Source organism: Pyxicephalus adspersus, chromosome 11, assembly GCF_032062135.1.
Source record: "Pyxicephalus adspersus chromosome 11, UCB_Pads_2.0, whole genome shotgun sequence".
Classification (NCBI taxonomy): Eukaryota; Metazoa; Chordata; class Amphibia; order Anura; family Pyxicephalidae; genus Pyxicephalus; species Pyxicephalus adspersus.
In genome coordinates this window covers 49,360,645-49,382,465 of record NC_092868.1, presented here as the reverse complement: position 1 = coordinate 49,382,465, position 21,821 = coordinate 49,360,645, and the positions used below count along the sequence as shown (strand labels likewise).

The window sequence follows — 21,821 nt, the reverse complement described above, 5'->3', positions numbered from 1 at the left end:
AAGGAGCATTTATCCTGCAGTGTGGGAGACTTTATTAGATGTTACGCAATATGCTGACATGGATGGGTGGACATTTATTTTTGTATCAGTGTTTTACTCTCTTAGAATGTAAGCTCTTCGGGGCAGGGTAATTTGCAACGCCTATTTAATGTACAGCGCTGTGTAATATGTTGGCTCTATATAAATCCTGTTTTTTATTATTAATATTATTAATAATAATAATAATAATAATATTAATAATAGTTAGATTTGTTTTAAGCAGAAAGTAATTTCTGTGCCAACATCATCCGGCCGCCAAGGGTCGCTGTTGGTACTTCTCTTCTGTGTGTTTATAGAGGACACGCCCCATTCCCGGACGGAAATGCGCTGTGGGCTTCCTGTCTGCCTCCTCCAAGATGGCCGGCCAGCGGCTGGTGGTGGAGGGGAGAGTCAGTGCGGTGAGTTTCCTCCTCGGGGTGTCCGTGTTCTTCCTGCCGATCCTCAGCAACCGATACACCGACTTGGGGCCCGGCCTTCTGGGGAGTACCGGCGGCCGCATCATCCTCACCGTCTTCATAGCCGTCCTGAATGGGCTCCTACTGCTCCTCTACCGGGGACATCTGTACCAGGTACACTGATCTCTGCACTCATACCCGGGGCAGCAATCTCCGCACTGACACCTAGAGGGGACCGGGTACAGCACTGACACCGAGTGGGCGATAATGACAGCATGGGGAGGGGGCAATAATGACAGCCCTGATACCTGGGAGGGGGCAATAATGACAGCATGGGGGAGGGGGCAATAATGACAGCCCTGGTACCTGGGAGGGGGCAATAATGACAGCATAGGGGAAGAAGGGATGAGAGGGACAGCCTCTCGTTGGGGGGTCACAGGAGGACAGGGATGGGGGATTTGTGCTATTTCCACTAATAGGATTGCTCCGGTGACACTGACAGGAAACAAAGCCGATCAGTGACCCCGCTCTGCACTCTCTGTGTCCATAATAAAGAATTCCATCACAGCCAATCACATCTGAGCATTTCTAAATCCCTGGAAATAAAACTTCTCCTTCCATCATGTAAAACAATTTGTATACAGAAAAATGATCTGTGCGGTCTGAGCAGGGGGACGGGCGAGGGGTATAGACATGACTTGTGTGAAATGGGAGTAACGGTATTTTATATCTCCAGTACTAATAATAACGATATCTCGGATTAACCCCTCACCGCTCGCTTTTATTCCTTTAACATTCCAGGTGGTTTCATTAACCAATAGGGAAAGTTAGCCGTAATGTGACTTCAGCTTCTCCCTCCTCAGGCTCACTATTGGCCCAATAAAATGACAGATGGCCTTGACGACCAATAGGGATACTGAAGAGTAAGACATGACCACACACCCTCTCTGTTTCTCCTACTTCCTATTGCTCCTGTACTATGACAGGCAGTGTCATTGACCAATAGGGGAAATGGATGAGGATTAGGACAGAGGGGTCCCTGCAATAAGATTTTATATTTCTGTGTTTTCAGGTGGCCATCAGAGCTGCTTTCCTGGGCTTTGCCTTTGGCTGCGGGATACTGGTGGGTATCAGCCAATCTCAATGGAGGCACTTTGGTTGGTGAGTACATATATATGATGTATTATTGCACAGCACTGCCAGAGGATGATGTACTGGGGGGTGGGGTTATGTCAGATACATAGCGGGGTAACAAAAAGGGCATTGATGCCATTTATAAGACCAATACAAAACAAGATCCTGGCATCATACAGGGCATATTATTGCAATGCATTATAACAGGTGCTGTGACGAAAAGATCTGAACAGATGTGATGCCAACCTAAGCAGTAGCGATGCGATTTCATTTTGCTGAATGTACAGATGAGCTGTGTCTTCCCCCTTCTAGGTACGTGTGCTCCCTGTCATTTTTCCACTACTCGGAATACTTGATCACGGCGGTGAACAACCCCAAAAGCTTGTCCCTGGACTCCTTCCTGCTGAACCACAGCTTGGAGTACACACTGGCCGCCATCTCCTCCTGGGTGGAGTTCACCATTGAGAAAACCATCTGTCCAGGTGAGCTTTACAGGGCTGGCGTGAAATGTGAGCTCTGCGGGACCGCGGGGTGCCCGTTGTCATTCTGCGGGGCCCTGGTGTGCCTGTTGTCGCACCCCTCAGTGCAAACATTCTATAGAGGAAGGGGTAAGGAGGGGGCATTTTTGTTACTAGGCTCAGGGCATGGAAAGTTCCTATTGACTTAGATTAGCAAAGCATTTTTTTTCTAATATCAGAGCTGATATTGCAACAGGAGAGCAGCCCCATTATTGCATGATTTGACATAGTAAACTGTTTTTATAGCGCCAACATATTGCACAGTGCTGTACATTAAATATGGGTTGTGACAGACAGATACAAACAGTTACACAAGAGCAGCAGAGCACCCTACCCCACAGAGCTTACAATCTAAGCCCTATCATGGGGATGTTGTGGCATTGTGTATGGAGCAGGTAATGGGGGGGGGGGGGGGGATGAGTATCTCTTTATTATGGCTGTATGGTCTCCTGGTGTTAATGGGAATGATATTCTCCTGCAGACCTGAAGGAGCTCACATGGCTGAGTATGATCGGACTGATGATGGTTCTCTTCGGGGAGGCTCTGAGGAAATCTGCAATGCTCACCGCCGGCTCCAACTTTAACCATATCGTCCAGAACGAGAAGTCAGAAACGCACACTCTGGTGACCTCGGGCGTGTACTCCTGGTTCAGGCACCCTTCCTACGTCGGGTGGTTCTACTGGAGCATCGGGACCCAGGTACTGTGCCAATCAGGTCTGGATTCCAACTTGTATCATGTACCAGGCTCAAACACCCACAGGCCTATTTAATGCCCCACTATACATGATTGTTATCAATTCCAGGGGCATTAAAACAAAAAGTGTGTAAAGTTTTATAGTTGGAACGCTTTGTGTGTGTGCATGTATGTGTGTGTGTGTGTATATATCTACTATCTGCTATCTATCCCCTGAAGAAGCAGTTGTATCTGCGAAATGTGTTGGGATCAAACGTTTAGGTAGCATTTTACCTATTGTATCATTTATGATGGTTTTGTGACCCTATTTTGTCTTTTATTGGCTGAGGCTGTATATGTTGTTAAGATGTTGTGTTTTTAACATATTTATGCCAGGAACTCCCTACTTGGTCCCACTTACCTAGCTGGTATACAAGTTTTTTTCTAAAGCTTTATAGTTTGTTGCCTTTAGAATGCAGCCACATAGTAAAATGTTCAACCCAGGATTTTTTTAAGCTTGGTGGGAAGAAATTGTAGGCTGGTGGCGGCCCCTGTTTTGTGACCCAACTCTTCAGTAACCACCCAAAAACAGGTGGGTAGTTACCGAAAAGTGCCAGGTGGTGCGCCCAGCTAAATGGGGCTGAGGAGAACACTGGAGTAGCTGCATACTGTAGAGCAGGGGTCAGTATTTTTTTTTTTGGCTATTCGGCCATTTTAGGAGGTCAAGAAGGCACACTAGGCCGGACTCTCTCTTGAGCCCTGCACTGACGGCTCTGCCCTCCCCCCACCCGGAAGGCCCCTGAAGGGAAATCCCACTCCTCCACAATGCATACAGAGGAGAAGGAACACCCCTAAAGGTAAATCCCTCTCCTCCGTATGCATTGCCCCTGAAAGGAAACCCCCTTCATCCGCAATGCATATGGAGGAGAAGGAATGTCCCCTTACCCCCGCATGCGGCTCTGGAGCCGGGGTTGCGGACCCCTGATGGCCAGGATTAGGCCAGATTGACCCGGGGGGCGTTAGGCTGTAACAGACTATTGGCTAGGCTGTATCTGGCTGACCCCTGCTGTAGAGAAAGGCCCTTGATTTCAGTGTGAAAGCAGTAGTCTCTTTGCAAAAGTCATATGGCTGGACACGTGCGCAGAACCCTGGCGATGTTGGATTTAAATACAGGCTATGATGGCGTCGCCTTTAGAAGAAAATCCATTCCTGCACGGAAATTCTATTCCATCTCTGACTCTCCTCTCTTATCTCTCTCAGGTCTTGCTGTGTAATCCAATCTGTCTGGTCGGCTACACCCTGGCTTCCTGGAGGTTTTTCCGCGAGCGGGTGGAAGAAGAGGAATACTCCCTGATCCATTTCTTCGGAGAGCAGTATATTGATTATAAGAGGAACGTTCCCACCGGATTACCATTCATAAATGGAGTTAAGATCGAGCCATAACTCGGTGCTGCGCCCACACGTCTGACTTCCTGTTTCAAGGATCTAGAAACACGTCTGCTCCCGACGATCGGCACACGTAACGCTATCTGGACCGCCGTCTGACAGAGAACATGTAGAAGCCAATTTTACACACTTGTCCTTTTTCAAATGAGGATTAACTAAGGGCTACGATGATCCAGTCCATACAAGAGCAGGCTAATGATTTTGGCACGCTGATCCTAGGAGGCTCAATGGCTCCATTTGTATTCCCAACAAACATCTGCAAAACTGGGATTACAGTGTATACCTCGTCCATTTCAGTCAACCATTTTTTTTTTTTCTAATGAATGTTTTCTATATATCATAATATGACCACATGGCTAGTACATTGCTCCTATTTCTATCTCGTTTATATGCATGAATGTTACAGAAAAAAAACAAATGCTGGTTCTACAATGACATGCACAACGTAATGTTTTATGGAAATGCTGGGAACACCAAGACAACCAATGATGTACAAGCAGTAAAAGCAATGCACAAATCACCCTAGTGAATGCAGCTCTTTGATTGGATAGCAAGAACCAGATACCCTCATATTTCAAAAAAAGTTAATTGTCTCACTCTGTGAAGGTGATGGATGGTTTATAGGATTGGAACGCAGATTATGTACACATTCAGCACTTATACAAATGTTCCTTAGTATTTCCTTACCTGGTGTCGGAAAGGCAGCTGATTCTTCCAAGTGTTGTCCTGATGTTACCACATGCAGTATAGCAGAGACTTCCCTTAAAAATAAAGTATTACATCTGATGGTTTAAAGCGGCATGCCCAATTTTGGATCATCCAATGTAGGTCAGTGTGATCGGCTCTGTAAATGTTATTCCTTACTTGTTTTGTGCTATTGCTGCTTTTCATCCATATGTAACCTGTCGCCTGCAACCACATTCACCTTTTGTCTATAGAGGTTGACAGGTTCAGGTGTTTGGATTGGTGGAAGTGACAACCACATGCAAAAGGTGTCTAAGAACACAGAATCTAGTTTTATTAACGCTCCTAGGGGTGGGGGAAGCAATTAGCGGACGTTTGGTGGGTGCTCATCTGCCTAAAAATGATGGAAAAAGCGTCTATGTGTAATCTAGGTCTTTAATGTGTGTTCTCTGTGTCTTCATGTGATCCCGGGGCTTGTTTTTTGTTTGCTTCTAATGGGATTTGAATTTTAAAGCACTTTCTTTTTTCACTACATTCTAAATAATCTCAGAAGTACCTAAAACTGTTGCACGTTCATAAAAATGCTTTGTGGTGCAATTGGTTATGAATGGTACCTCTGCATGGGATATGTGCTTAATGACAAAAATGGAAAGCACTACAACATTTCTAATAGGTGTGAAGGAGTCCTTAGGCTACATAAAGTCTTAAAAAGTAATGATCAGTTAAATAAACCAATAATACATCTGTATTGGCAAATAATTGGTGATAAACCCTGGCTGACCAATCATGGTGGAGAAATCAATTATTTAAAATAGATACCGTACTTATTAATGGTCACTATTGTTCCCTGAGATTAAATTAAACCTCAACTTAAAATGCATTGGTTTGTGGTGGAAACGTGACCATTGTTTATGCTAGCTTTAAGCAAGACCTACATGTGATTATACAAGACACACGCTTGTTGTTTGCCGTGGTTCTATAGTCTTATCCAAAGATATAAAACTAGAGCGGTAGAAAAGTCCTGTGCTACAGAAATAGATTTCAGGCACCATCAGCACTTAACTAGAAACATTCACCAGTTTATTTATTGCTTACATCCTGATTTCATAATTTGGAAAACTTTGTGGTTTTTTTTCTAATATGCAAAGCACTATACATTGTATGCTAAAACTATTGTTTGTGTTTGAGTAGCTTTACTGTAAGTATTAATAGAATACAGACTGTGGCTGGTGCAGATAGTGGGGCAAGCAAAATAAGGCACTTATGAATGTTCCAACAATCTGTCCAGGTAGCACAGAAAAGCAAAGCTGATAATTTTCCTGTCTCTTAAAGCTGAATGAAGGACAACTTCTAAAAAAATGCTTTTTGGTATTTCCCTTCTTTCTAGTAAGTCTTTATATATGGTGTTCCTCTTTTCCACAGCATCTGGCTCATTCCCCTGCAATGTAAGCATGACAATAATTTCTCTGTGTACAGTGCTGCACGGCCAGTCCTGCATTGTATGCATGTTGTGTTCCATGACAAGGCGCCACTATCTTCCTTCTCTTCTACCTCTCAGATAATATCTTTGGCTATCCTAACTTGCCGTGCCGGGATAATGTAACTCCTTTGCAGCCGTGTCGGAGTCCATTCATCCCCATCACTTGCAAGCTGGAATTGCAGACTTTTCCCGGCAACCAAAGCTAACACTGCATGTGAAACCTGAATCGGGCAGGTAAGACACGTTCTTGCAGAAGGGACATCTCCTTTAATAAAGACCTTTCTGATCAAGCATTTGTAAAATTGGAACTTTAATTCCTCCTTAACTGGCTGCTGGTGTGGAGAAAGGCAATGATAGAGATTACATATTCTCTGTTATAGCTCCCTATACTAAATAGGCTTATTACAAAGAGAAGAGCTACCAAAGGGCATTTTTTTTATCATCTGAGTTCAATTTTAATAATAAAAATAACTAAATTGTGTGAAAAGGTGTTAAAGTACATCTGTCACTACAAGTGAGTGCACTTGGAAAACCTTAAAAACATAGTTACTGCTATTTGGTGAAGAATTAGTCTCTGCCAGATGGTTTAGGGTCCCCCAAAATCCAATGTTTAATGGAAGTAATAACTTTTGGAAAAGTCACTCCTGCAATGGAGCTGCGTTGCTTTAGTGCATATTGGTGCACTGTACACATCTATCATATTACCATCTTCATCTCCGTGTATAACATCTTAGATCTAATCCTCTGTTCTGAAAAGGAGACCTAAAACCGAAATATGTTTCCATTGTTCTGCCTTTTCCTTATATTTCCCTTTTTATTTTAAAAATATGTAGGAAATTATTACAGGACTGGTAACTTTTATTGCATATGTTTAAGAATTTGTATTGTTCTATGGTCAAGAAGCATGACAACTAGGTAATATTTTTTTCTTTCAGTTGAGCACAATTATCTTTGTATTGCACTGTTCTACATTCCCTTACTACTAGCACTTGTTAGAATTAAGAATTGGCCTCATTGACCGAAAGGTTGTCACGGTTTGGTATGTGGACAGCGGAACCAGCAGCGGAGTTTCACAGCTGCTTCCCCATGACATGACAATGTGACATGAGAGAGGGACCAATACTAAAACAAAGTTCACCAACCTCTGTAATGTTTGATCGGATAGGAAGATGAATCAGGGATATCAGGCAACTTGATGATGTCTCCCTTCTTGTTCCTCTAAAAACTCTCGAGTTTTTTTTATTTTTGTTTATCTGATCATTGTTTGATATCTTCATCAAGCTGTAAATGTAGAGTCTGGAATTAATGAGGTTAGAAAGATGAAAGACCAAAGACTGATCCGAGTGTTATATATTCATTGTATTCTCTGTAGCAAAGAAAATCGGGAAGGCCACTTGCTATACCAAACAATAAGAAGTTTTCTTTTATTCTGTAATTTTCATTTGGAAACTTGAGGGTTCATTTATGAAACTTGAATAAAATTGAATCCTTCAGAGAATTGTCATGGAACCATAAAATGAAATCATTTGAATGAAATTTGGTTTCTGTGTATAAAACCTCCAATTCATCAATTATCCTAATGCAGAAAAGGTGGAACTGAAGATGTTGTATGTGTTTTAGGCACTCTGATGTCACTCCAGATAGACATAGTGATAGAACCGTGTCATTCATCATTCATCAATTCGTCATTCATCTTCTGCATCTATCTGATGCAGAATATGTAAATCTGATGGTGGGTTCCATTTACTTCTTTATTGGCCTTATTAACATGGGGGGAAACCTTGAAAGAACTTTCAGGTCTTAGGTATCCCCTGCAATAATTACTATATTACAGCTCACAGTATATTAGCTTGGTGGTCAGTAAGAAGAATGCCTATTACATTGCTGGACATTGGGAAGAATATCACCCTTACAGATAGCCAAACATATCAACGGTGTCACTTTTACTAACCTGAGAGGCATAAAAAGTTTGTTACACAAGGAACCCCTAGAAAACTCTGGAGGAACCCGGGTTACAAAGCACTGACCAGCTTTATTACACACCAACCACAGCACCACCGACACACTGAAGCACAATGATGACAATATGGGGCGGGGCTAAAGTCTCAGAATTTGGTAGGAGTATATTACAAAAACACATCAGAGGTAAAATAAACAAAGTTTTCTGACTTATTTTTCTGGATACCATTACCAATTCACTGGTTGACTTTACTTCTTGCGTTGCATTGCTCTTATATTTTCGGTGGCAGGGTGGTAAAACAATACAATATACAGCTCTGTGCAAATGACAGGTGCACTTTATTTTGCTCAAGCTGTGCATGCAGACAATCAAATGTCAACTACACATTTCATTATTATGTTTCATAGAAAGCCGGCAATTTCATTGATTACTGGGCAAGAACAGGGTGCCAATCCATTCGACTGAATAAAATCATTTTCAAATACTCCATGCTTTGTGAATTGTGTTTTGTTTTTTCTTCTTCTTTTTTTTATTGCCCCAAATGTTTCTTTAAATGACGAGGGAAGGGTAAGAACCTCTAGCAGGTAATTGTTGCTGTGACCCAGTTTGTTCATTTTACACCTACCTGCTTGGCTAGGTGATGACCTGTTACACCGGAAGAAAATGGAAAACTGTCCAATGGCCTCCTAATAAATGATTGTTTTTACGGGAGCATGGAATAGTTCTATTTTAATAAAATTAATTGAATTACAATCAGTGATGGGTTGACAATGCTGCACTGCTCCTGCATCCATGGCAGAGTTATCTCATGTAGGCTGTACTTGTCTGAATCATAGGGGGTAAAATAATGTTGTAGGGGCATGGCTATCTGCATTGTTACTGCTGATTCAAAATGATGCAAAAAAATGTACCTTTTCATGCAGATAGCACTGACCTAAAATTGAGCCAATCAAACTGTAGCTTCAGAGGTTGGTCTATTTTCAGGTCAAATTTCCATACAATCTTTTACATTTAATTTACAATCACCAGCCTGCTTGTCAATCAGCACATGACCACACCCAGCCCCACCCACTACTTTTTGAATTGACGGCACTGACCCCTCCCACTGTGATCTGCAACGTCTGGGAGGGGGAACATTGGAGAGGATGAAGGAGGATTTGTCAGGATAGGACATCACATAGGAGCTGGATTTGTTGCTTATTTAGCTTGTCATACAGGAGCCTTTCATTTTTTTTTTACCATTGCCGGAAGGACAGGAAGTGAGGCAAAATGCTCCCCCAAAAAGGATTAAAGCATAACAACCCCAACAGATGTTCTTACCCTTCTCTATTTTAATTTCTTTCTATAGTTGAGTTTCTGAATTCTTTTATTATTCTGTGTATCCTACCATGTTTGTATTTGTTTTTGTTTTTCTTGATTCACATTCTGCTTCTGTAAATATTAGCAGATATAACTTTAAAATAAAATTATATTGTTACAAATCTATTTGTAGATTGAATCTGAGTTTCTCCCTGTTTTGTATTTGCATTCTGCAAGTCAACTTGATCTGTTTATTATACAGCTGAAACTGTAGGGTGCAGGGCTGACACCACCCACTCTCTTTGATTTTAGCCTGCAACAGGAAATTAAAAGCTGTGCATTTATGGCAGATTACGGCCACATACACGTCCGATTTTTGTTGCTGGAAATGATCTTTCAGGATAGTTTCCAGTGACAGTTGAACTAATAAGCACTGTACATAGAAGGCCTATTCTGTTCTATGGAGAGAAGAAAGTAGAGGACAAGTGAGAAACACTCCGCTGTTCTTTCCTCTATTGACTTGCATAGTGGTTGTTGCTGATCGTGGTTGGGCAAACGCTGCGCACATGATGAAGGGTAATGCTCATCGATCAGAAACGGCCACTATGCAAGTCAATAGAGGAAAACCCAGCAGGGTGCTTATCAGACGTGTACAAAGCCTTGCAAGCTTTGCAAAATTATAACCCTCCCACTTTCCCCAACATACTATACACTACCAGTGTCATAGTAAATATGAAGCTATATATAGATATATACATACACATACTACACTGCTAGGTTCAAAGACAACATAAATACATTAAAAAATGTGCTCTAGGTACATGAAAAATCTATTCACCATCTCTTGGAACAGATGCAAGTCAACCATGATCAGGATCAACTGACAGGACTTTCCTGTCTAGTAATGGCTGTTTATAGACCAAGCTAATCCAGGAACTTGACATTTTGTTCTTACATCATTATAATTTCATAGTTTTAGAAAATATATCCCACTCTGTTTTAGATTTATCTACATATTGCTCTAACACTCCAGTTTGACTGTCAAAGGTCAGTGATCACCCAAAATCTCACAGTTGATGTCCTGTTATCAGCCTGACCTCATGTCTGTCTGAGCTTATGGGTAAATTTTGAAAAGGGCTGTTATGCACCCAAATAAATTTCGACCTCAAGACTGAACCCAATGGGTCTGATTTATTGAAGTCCCCAAGTCTGGAGAAGATAGACTATCATGGGAGAACCTAAGTCATCCAGTAAACCTGGAAGGAATTTGGTCCAGGATAGAAAACGTTTGCCAGTTTGCGATTTGAGGAAATCCATTTCAGGTTTCTTAGATCAATCAGGTTCTCCTATAAATGTCTATTCTCTGCAGTCTTGGAGAGCTTTAATAAAGCCAATAGGCCTGATTTAGGAAAGCTCTCCAAGGCTGTAGAGGATTTACTTCCATCAGTGAAACTGGGCGATCCAGCAAACCTGGAATAGATTTTTTAAAGTAATTTGCTATTTGTTAGCAAATGTTTTCAATCCTGGACCAGATCCATTCCAGGTTTGCTGGATCACCTAGCTTCACCGATGAAAGCCTTGGAGAGCTTTCATAAATCAGGCCAACACTAAGTAGAGGGGTATCCCATTTAATTCTTGCATATGAACAACTATAACCGAATCCCTTACAATTGATGTGTACTTCATCCAGTGGACAACTCAACATTTTCAACATTTGAAAAAACGGGCATCAAGAGACATCTTGCACTTACTTCTCAAGATAACTTAGCTGGAAACAAAATCACTCTAAAGGCTTCTTATGTATTTAACCCCTGCCAGGATGACACATTCTGCTTCAGCCTATAATAGTCTTTGCTTTTCAACAAGACCTCGTCATTGAGCAGGGTTAACGTTCGGTTATCAAACTTCATCTCTGATGGCTTTTCGTGTTGATCTTCTGTGCACATTGTCAGTTCGTTCCTGGAATAAAAGTGTCAGAATTAGAGGAATTCTGACATTCTTAAAGGGATATGCCTTTTATGTGATCACATCAATTCCAGTAAAACAAAGCAACTTTGTCAGCAGAAAATAAAGTTTAACAAGAGTTCTACAAGTTCGACAAACCCAAGGATTGTCCTGGGCCTATTCCATGCAATGTTCTGTTTGTTGATTGCCCTTAAAGCAGAACTTTCATTAAAATAAAAAAAATTATACTTTTATACAGAGCCCTTGATCCCACCGCGACTGGCCTTTCCTTGGTCCTGCGCTGTCCTGGTTTCTTCCTTTATTGGAAGAAACTATGAGTGCAGCCATTTTTTTCCATCGCACTGCGCATGTATGAGATTAGGTGACATAGCCTGCTGCAAATGTAAAAAGAAAGTGCCAATCTCACCACGCATATATGAGATCCTCACTTTATTTTTTCATTCTAGGGAAAAGCCCCTCTTGCGTATGCCCAAAGCCTCCTAGGATACTACTACACAGTATTTATATAGCACCGACATATTACGCAGCGCTGTACAAAGTCCATAGTCATGTCACTGGCTGTCCCTCAAAGGGGCTCACAATCTAATGTCCCTACCATAGTCATTTGTCATTAATACAGCCTAAGGTCAATTAACCTAACTTCATGTTTTTGGAATGTGGGAGGAAACCGGAGTACCTGGAGGAAATCCACGCAAACACGGGGAGAACCTGCAAACTCCATGCAGATAGTGTCCTGGCCGAGAACCTTGTCCTTGCCATTGCTTGTGAATTGACCTACTAAATCTCCATCTAATAGAGATAAAAAAGGGAGGATGAGTTGGAAGTCCAACCTAAGGGACACCCATGGCTCCCTTCATGGATACAGCACGGAAGTAAGTGTAGCCTAAACCCTGCTTACTGGCAAAGAAAGGGCCTGATTTATTAAAGCTCTCCAAGGTTGTAAGGATTACACTTTTATCAGGAAAGTAGGGCAATCCAGCAAACCAGGAATGGATTTCTTCAAAGGCGTTTGCTACTAAATGTTTTGATTCTTGGACTGGATTCCTTCCAGGTTTGCTGGATCACTCAGCTCTGGTGTATCCTCTCCAGCTTTGGAGAGCTGTAATAAACCAGACCCAAAGTTTGTTGTTCACAGAGCTACCAAGAAAAAAAGGGATTAAAGTTATTAAAATTAAGAGATAAAACGTGCAGAAAATGCATCTAAAGTGTGGTGACACCAATATAAGGGTAAGCATCAGGTTGAGTTCCTCAGTAAGGCTAAGACTAAATATTGGGAGGGGGTTAAATATTAATGGATACTTTTCATGGTTGGGGTTCATTTTCAAATTAGCCTACAAATAATATTGAAATATGGCCAAAAGATTTTGAGTATCTTTAGTATCAAACTGCACTCCTGGCACAGAGGCAGTGACTGCAGCAAGGAGATCTCTCCATTGATGTCTTCCATGGGTGTTCGTGCCAATCTATAAGTGAATTCATTGTAAAGTGAAAAGATCCTTTAAGTAAAAGCAATATTTCCCATTGTAAATCTGTTCTACATTTCCCTCAATTACAAGATGCAAAATGAAATGACTATGGAGTACCTGTCACAAGTCAACAGCAACCTTCGTGTGTAACCACCGTGCTATGCGTTATCAGTTTTTTTTCCAAGCTTGTTGATGGACATATTATCATCATGAAATAACATTCTTTCAATGCGATATGAGGATTGGATGTAATTAGTTTTTGGGAGAGAAGCCAAATATGCAAATATTGAAGTGCGAGCTACAATCTGCCACAAATTCCAGCGGCTCTAGCTTATCAGCATGACTTGTGACTGTTAAAGGGAACCTTTCAGGAATAAACTATTAGTGCTGCCATTCATGCCTTGCTTTAAAGTTATATACACTTTATTATTATTATTATTATTTTTATTAATAATAAACAGGATTTATATAGCGCCAACATATTACGCAGCGCTGTACATTAAATAGGGGCTGCAAATGACAGACAGGTACAGACAGTGACAGAGGAGGAGGAGGGGACCCTGCCCTAAAGAGCTTACAATCTTAAGAGGTGGGGGAAGTAACTCACAAAAAGAGGGGGGATGTGGAATGGTGGGAAGTAGTGAGGGTTTATTAGACAAAATAAGACCGGTAGGTGAGTTTGAAAAGATGGGTTTTGAGTGCTCTTTTAAATGAAAGAAGTAGAGGAAGAGTGAGGCTCTTTTTTCAAGTTTGTAGTTACTGATAAAAACATAAAGTTTATTTGTAGACAAAAGAAATCTTATGGAACATGTTTTAAGAACACAATACATAAAATTTTTGTTACCAAGAAAGTTTAGGTTGCACACATGATAAGCTTAACATTATTCTGTTGCATATTATTTTTTTCCAGTTGGCGACCCCTGTTCTAAACTAATAATCAACACTGGAATCCCAAGAACTGGTGATCTGTGGACAATTTTGTTATCTGTCTACTTTAGAGTATCGCCAATGTGATTTCTTATTTAATGTTTCTGATTTGGATAACTCCCCTGAAGAAGCCAATAGAGGTGAAGAGCGTTGGGCAGTAAGATCTGCTACTTTTCTTTATGGACATGCTCTAAACCCGTTTATGTTCAGAAGTTTTTATTTGGAATGTTACATTGTATGCTTGTTCTATTTGATATGTATATATGTAATATATATGTAAAATTACAAGTTCATACCATACTTTGGCCCTCAAAACTCCTCTTTTTTCGAACTCATTTTTTTCCCCACTATTCTCTGTATAAACAGAAAGGGCTCCAGGCTGTGTGCTCTTCAGAAAACCAGCAGGCGTTATTATGATTAAACTGTATTTATATAGCACCAACATATTGTGCAGCGCTTTACATTAAAAGAGGGTTGCAAATGACAGACAGATATGAATGACACAAGAAGAGGAGCAGACCCTGCCTAAAAGAGCTTACAATCTTAGAGACTTATAGTGGAACTGCATCCATACTTCCTTCCCCTTTCCCATCACCTGTGTGTATTTACCTGGTACTGGAGATTCGTCCAGGGATGTCCAGTCTTGCTTTTTCATGTGACTGTCAAACTTGTAAGACCTCCAATCAAAGAGCTTCCTGTGCTCAATTGACCGAGAGAACTTCATGGGGCTTCAAGCATCAGATGTAAGATGGCCTTACCATGTTTCAAATATTTTATGATAGACTTCCCCTTTAAATGTGGCAGGATACCCATACTAGTGTACTGCATACCCTGTGAACTGTATTTATTAATTTTTGCCCATCAGTTCAACTCTATTTTCATGCACAGCCATTCAAATCCCTATGCATTGCTTGTTTTAATACATTTTAAAACTAAGACCCACTCTGCTTGCTAGGGGCCAATCATCACGAACACAGCAGTTACAATATTAAATACTATGGGCTTGATTTATTAAAGCTCTCCATTGCTAGAAATGATACACTTCCACCAGCAAACCTGTAATGGATCTGGTCCAGGATTCAAAACATTTGCTAGCAAAGGAAATCCATTCTAGGTTTGCTGGATCACCCAGCTTCACCGATTAAACTGTAATCTTTCCAGCCTTGGAGAGCTTTAATAAATCAGACCGGAACTTTCTAATAAATGCCCAAAGCTTGGCCTAATGGTGAATGAGGTGAATGATTTATAAATACCCCCCATATATACAGTATATATAGTAATATGGTCTCTACATTGATTTATATATCATGTATGAAATTGTTACCTGCCATGCAACTCCATCGAAGAATCTTCAGGAATTTTCTCACAGATATCATCCTTCAGCTCTTGAGGTTCTTTCAGTCTGTCAGAACATTTATTACAGGTAAGTGCAAAGCAGATACTTTGTACAGCACAGACATTACCAGTACAAGAAAAACCTAAACACTAACAAGATTACATTGAATTTGTTAAAGCTCCTGTGCAGCCCTTTTTATGTCTACATGCACTTGTTCCAATCATTGGTGCTCATGGCACACGTCTTGATGGTGACAACAGTTAGATTTGTCTGCACAGTCAGCTTCACCATTATCATTTATAGTCTTCACTAGAAATACACATGACAGGCATGTGATACAGACAATAATGAGAGCTGCATATATGAACAAAATACCCTATTGATCGGTGTAATATCTGCTGACCTCTGAGAATGCTAGTTGTCTGGCTGCCATTTTCAGCCAATGACTTTAATACTTTCTGAGTTACTGAATTCACTTTCCCTTTCAAATGTTCTGACCGCATTGTGACATACTAATCTGCTCCTGCTTGGTAACTTAGAAAATCCTAAAGCTAGGAAAAGCCAGACGGGTAGCATCTAGTATCAATATTCTTTATGTTTTGCTAACTTTTATATAGTTACATAGTAGGTTAGGTTGAAAAAACACATCTATCAAGTTCAACCACCAGGGAAATAAACATATCCGAAATATAAAACCCTATAAGACATAGTTGGTCCAGAGGAAGGCAAAAAAACCCTGGTACAATTTGCTTCAAAAATTCTTCCTGATTCCATGAGGCAATTGGATGTTCCCTAGACCAACAGTCACTGTTATTTTTACTTCCCAGTTATATTCTGTGCTTCTAGAAATTATCCAGCTTTTTCTTAAAGCAATCTATAGTAGTTGCTGAAACTACTTCCTGAGTGAGCCGATTCCACATTTTCACAGACCTTACAGTGAAGAATCCCTTCCTTATCCGGAGCTTAAACTTTTTTTAAAGATTTTTTTTTTTTTTAACTTTTCCTCCAGGTGCAAAGAGTGCCCTCTTGTTCTTTGTAATGATCTCAAAGTGATTAAAGAGGAAGAGAGTTCTCTATATGGACCGTTTACATATTTATATAGGGTGATCATATCCCCCTTATACGTCTCTTCTCAAGGGAGAATAGATTCAGTTCAGCTAATCTCTCCTCATAGCTGAGCTCCTCCAATCCTTTTATTAGTTTAGTTGCCTTTTTTTATGTAAAACCATTAGATCGGTCCAGAATTGAACGGGTTATTCCTCCAAAACAATTATTTACATTTTTTGCAAATGTTGGTAAGATGCATCAGCCATTGACCCCACGGCTGAAGCCGATAGTGGCACGTCTATGTTCCCAGCTCCGCCCACCTGTGACAATATTTCCTTATGCTTGATATTTCATATATTTTAACGAGAATAAAGTAGTAGAATAGAGGCTCTGTGGCCATGAAGATGTGGATATCTGGTTTGGTAATCTAATAATTTGTTAAAAAGCCAGTGATTGATTCAATCTACCCAAATCCCTGTATATAGATAAAGGAATTTTTGAAGCATCTGGGAGAATCAAGCTGGAGAAGGAAAACAAGCATGGGTACACATCCTACAGTGGAGCATATAATAAAATCCATTCTGAAATTACTCTTTTAAAATAACTGGGTAACAACCATGTTGTCCCAGCTGACAGGTGAATCAAGGTGCAGAATACAAGTAGTCCCCGGGTTACATACGAGATAGGGACTGTAGGTTTGTTCTTAAGTTGAATTTGTATGTAAATCCTAACAGGTACATTATTTTATTAAATGCAATTAGGACAGATGTTTGTCACAACATATTATTAGGCAGTGTGGTGTCAGTTACTGTATAAAATCCTCACTGTGAGATAATCACAAACAAAGCAAAATATAACTAAATTTTATGGAGCCTAGACATGCAATACCTTCTAGAACAAGCTGTGCTTTAATATGCAAAAAGAAACAACTGCAGATTTTGTCTTGTCAATTTTGCTGTGTTTAGCAAAAGATTTCTTCTGCAGATCATGCAAACCGCCCCCTCCCCCCTATCAAGCCTCTGTCCTGCACACAAATGAGCAGGGAAGCCCCGTTAGTATCTAGGAGTCGTCTGTTATGTTGGATGTCCTTAACTCGGGGACTACCTGTATATAGGCAGACCTAGTGATTGGACAGCTATTAAGTCCTAGATGCTTAAATCCCTAGATATTGAAAGACTAAATGTCTAGGGGTTTTGTCACATGACTGTGTGCCATGGTAGACAACAGCAACAATATTTCCACCTTTTTAGATTGGATTAGATTTTAGTGTAGCAGATAAAATTGGGGTCAGGATGGGAAAGTTGTATCCAACCAAAATACTCCTAAAAAGGTATCAGAATGTAAAGGTATAAAAAAACAAAAATAAAACATTTTTTCTTAGTTACACATGCTTAAACCATAAACACGTTGGAAAGTAAAGATTCTCCTACCTGGGCTCTAAGCGTTCTTTGACCTTTGCAATGGATCGTACATATGGTGCAATCTGTTTGGCAATTGTAGTTAGGTAGGTGTTTTCTTGTTTCAGTTGCTGGAGGTCATGTAGTTGGGCTGCAGGAAATAAGAGAGCAGGTTGGGGCATTAAAGCTGAAGTTTATTCTTTTGATATGTTTGATATGATTTGCATAAAGCTTATGCAAACTCCATGCAGATAGTGTCCTGGCCAAGATTTAAACCTGGCACCTACCACTGCAAAGACCAGAGTGCTAACCACTGAACCACCATGCTGCCCAAATTATGCAAATATCAAAATGCTTCAATGGGTGGATGTCAGTTTGGAAGACTGGGCAATCCTAGGTAGCCTACATTTGTATGCCTTAAGGCTCTATGTGATTCGGAGCCTCCATATTTGAAGGATAGGAAATGCACTGAATGAAACGGGGAGGGCTAGATGATGATGGATTAATTTTAGACAGGAAATGACATGGGATCTGACTGTAGCATCTAATGTACAATATGAGAAGCTCACAGTGTTTAGGGTAATCAGAGTAAACAATTTTAGTACCCAAGAGAATACTTTACAACTATGAATATTGAAACTCCTGTTGTGTGCTACTTCCGCCTCCCCTTAGATTGTAAGCTCTTCTGGACAGGGTCCTCTCCTCCTCCTGTGGTATTGCCTGTATCTGTCTATCATTTTCAACCCCTATTTAATGTACAGCGCTATATTTAATATTATTATTAACTCTAATTGTTGCAGAAACTCGTCATATTACCTTCATAAATTTCCTGTTCATTTGCCACCCTTTGGTAAGTTTCTTCCCAGATCTAAAGTGGAAATAAAAAAAGCAAAAGTTGTAATTGTGGCTGAAAATGATGACAGTACCTAAAAGTTGGCAACAGACATTTCTTGAGGACACTTTTCACACAGCAGATTTTTGAGGTTACATTACTTAGTGGCTGCCCTGTGGCCATGCCTTCTACAATTGTCATAGACATACTCCTGCTTCAGGATTTTTCACACCGATACCCCTCTTCCCTTTGGCCAGTCATCCCAATTTCTGCCAATGCATCTGAAAAAAGAACTGACCTCCTCAAATGCCGTCCTCATCATTTCCACTGAGGAATACTCAGAGGCGATCTGCACATCCACCTGCAGGGACTTCTGGATGATCTCGCTCATTGTATCTGTCTTGATAAGAGAATGATGCTTGGTCAGGTCCCTGTGCAGCTCCTGGACCTGGTCCTTCAGATTCTGGATCTCTGTCTGAATGGTCTGCAGGAGAAAAAAATTGACCCAAAGCATTACTAAGAATACCTGGGCCTCACAGCAAATCATCTGAAATCATTAAAGTGTATCTAAATCCAAAAACATAAAAGTATTATGCAGCAGTCAGTAGATATAGTGGCCACGATTTCTTTTTCAAGCTTTCTGTTTGTTTTTTTCCAGATTTGACTGGTAAACACAAGTCCCGATTGGTTATGACAACACCTTTTCATAGTACAGGTAGTCCCCGAGTTAAGGACATCTGACATACGGACGATTCCTAGATACGAACGGGGCTTACCTGCTCGTTATTGTGCAGGACGGAGGCTTGATGGGGGGGGGGGGGTGGAGGTGGTTTGCATGACTTGCAGAAGAAAACTTTGGCTGTTCTGCAAGCTCTTATAACTCTTTAATGACCAAGACAAACTCTGCAGTTGTTTCTTTTTGCATATCAAAGCACAGCTCGCTCCAGAAGTTAATGAATGTCTAGGTGCCTTGACGTTTTTTGTTTTTTTTTATTGCTTTGTTTGAGATTAACTCACACTAAAGATTTTATACAGTAACTGACACCATGCTGCCTAATAATATGTTGAGACAAACATCTGTCCTAATTGCATTTATTAAAATAATGTACCTGTTTTGACTTACATACAAATTCAACTTAAGAACAAACCTACAGTCCCTATTTCGTATGTAACCCAGGGACTACCTGTACTGTATAGTATTTACAGAGGTGAACTCTGTCACCCCTGGACATGGTTATTGAGTCACAGAACACCTTCCCCTTTCATTTTCTCTATACAATAAGAGGTGAACTGGGTAGTGCTTGAGAAAACTCTGACGTGAGCATAGGAAGTAAAAAGCTCAATGAATTGCTGGCAGAACCATCTATTTTTGCATAACCAGTTATTTTTTTGCACTTATGAAACAGATATAACAAAACACTTTTAATAGTAACAGGAGGGGTTAGTGTAATTGAAACAACTACAAGAAGGTTGAAATGGAACTAAACCCATCGATACTCACCTGTCTACCATTGCATTGGGGGCACTGCTATCTTCCCCTTTGTATCCCAATTATCAGCCATCTTCCTTGCCTGGACTGGGATGATGTAACTCCCACGAAGGTGTGTAGGAGTTTTTTCAGTTCCTGCACAAGCAATGGAAGCTGGGATTGCCAGGTAACTCTTGACAGCTGGGCAGCGATCAGGCAGGTAAGATATTGCAGAAGGGACATCACCTGTCCCTTTCTGCAATAAACACCTGCCTGAATCATAAACTTTCAAAGTAGGACTTTAGTTCCATTCCCATGATGGGGGTTACAAGTGAGTATTAGTGTTAGGGTTTTTGTTTTCTTACTGTCAGTTTAGTGTCAGGGTTAGTATGATGGTTACAAGAAGGATTTGTGTCAAAGGGTATAATTTTAAGGATAGTAATACAAGGAATTCTACTGTTAATGTTCAGGAAGAGTTAGTGTCAGAGTTGGTAGGATCATTACAAGAAGGGTTAATGGTAGGGTTGCAGAGTATGTTATTCAGGTTAGTATGACAGTCAGAAGGAGTATTCCTGTTGGGGTTACATGGAACTGTTGGGAAGGCAGGACTGAAAGATAATGGGCCTGGTTTATTAAAGTTCTCCAGGACTGGAGAGGAACACTTTCATCAGTGAAGCTGGGTGATCCAGCAAACCTGGAGTGGATCTGGTCCAGGACTGAAATCATTTGCTAACAAATAGCAAATGACTTTTAAGAAATCCATTCCAGGTTTGCTGGATCACCTAGCTTCACTGATAAAAGGTTTTTCCTCTCCAGTCTTGGAGAACTTTAATAAACCAGGCCCATTGTATTAGAAATAGATTTCCAAAATCCAACACTATCAAAAGAAAAAGCTTTAAAAACAGATAATTGTAACTAATATAGTAAACTAGAAAAAATGTTATTTCTTGCAAATCAAACTGATTGATGGAGATGATATTAAAACATTTTAAGATTTAGATTTAGAAATCAGTAACGGGTCCTCCTTATTGATCTCTTTCTGCATTTAGTTAGAAATCCGTTTGGTGGTTCATTACCCTGTACATATTCTCATAGGTGCGGCAATGTTTAGTAAATGGGTTGTCGTCTCCTTCAGCCAGCAGGACTTTTGTGCTGATGTATCTGTGCATGGTGGGTTTCCGGACTATGGACCCAGTAATGGACATTTTGTTGCAGGAGGAACATCCAGGCATTATCAACGTCTTTGAGCACTGACCACTGGAGATCCTAAACAAAATCAAACATATTAATAGAAATCTACAGCTGACAAAATGAGGATTCTTTATTTCAAATGGGTAAAAAAATATTCAATTTAAAATGAAAGTTTGTAGCAATCACATTATAATTTACGCAAGAGAAAAATGCCTTTAGATCGCATTAAGCTCCTGAGGAAGTGAACAAATGTTCATGAAACGCGTCCTATATTAATTAAGATCAACTCATTATACTCATTTTTTTAACATTATTATTATTAATAATACAATAATCATGCTCATTTTGTTTGTGGATGGTATAATTCTGTAAGACGGACTCAAAAGTCACTTTTTGTTTCTTTCTTCGGGCAGAAATCTGCAATGAGCTTGTTATAAAGAAAAAAAAAAGACAACTAAAGAAAAATAAATAAAAATGCATATTCAGTAAAAAAAAGCAAGCATGCAGCAGTATGTTTGTACTTTTGATTTTTGCATTAATAAAACATAAAGTTTATATAAATG

At 40.3% G+C, this 21,821-nt stretch overlaps 2 protein-coding genes across 2 annotated transcripts in view; one reads left to right on the top strand and one right to left on the bottom strand.

The window, feature by feature from the left end:
• Window positions 1–356: 356 nt before the first annotated feature.
• Window positions 357–8,817, top strand: ICMT (isoprenylcysteine carboxyl methyltransferase). The gene is made up of 5 exons (XM_072427321.1): window positions 357–608; window positions 1,507–1,595; window positions 1,881–2,050; window positions 2,568–2,785; window positions 4,021–8,817. Exons 1-5 carry the CDS (start codon window positions 396–398, stop codon window positions 4,201–4,203), a joined length of 873 nt encoding a protein of 290 aa, XP_072283422.1. The 5' UTR covers window positions 357–395; the 3' UTR covers window positions 4,204–8,817.
• RNF207 (ring finger protein 207) overlaps window positions 8,650–21,821 on the bottom strand; it is a 35,480-nt gene continuing 22,308 nt past the window's right edge. The window contains exons 13-18 of the mRNA XM_072427320.1: window positions 21,144–21,333; window positions 18,898–19,083; window positions 18,584–18,635; window positions 17,801–17,918; window positions 15,312–15,389; window positions 8,650–11,588 (exon numbers count right to left, since the gene is read on the bottom strand). Coding sequence (XP_072283421.1) covers window positions 11,426–11,588; window positions 15,312–15,389; window positions 17,801–17,918; window positions 18,584–18,635; window positions 18,898–19,083; window positions 21,144–21,333 — 787 coding nt within the window. The 3' untranslated portion in view covers window positions 8,650–11,425. The remainder of the gene's footprint in view (window positions 11,589–15,311; window positions 15,390–17,800; window positions 17,919–18,583; window positions 18,636–18,897; window positions 19,084–21,143; window positions 21,334–21,821) is intronic.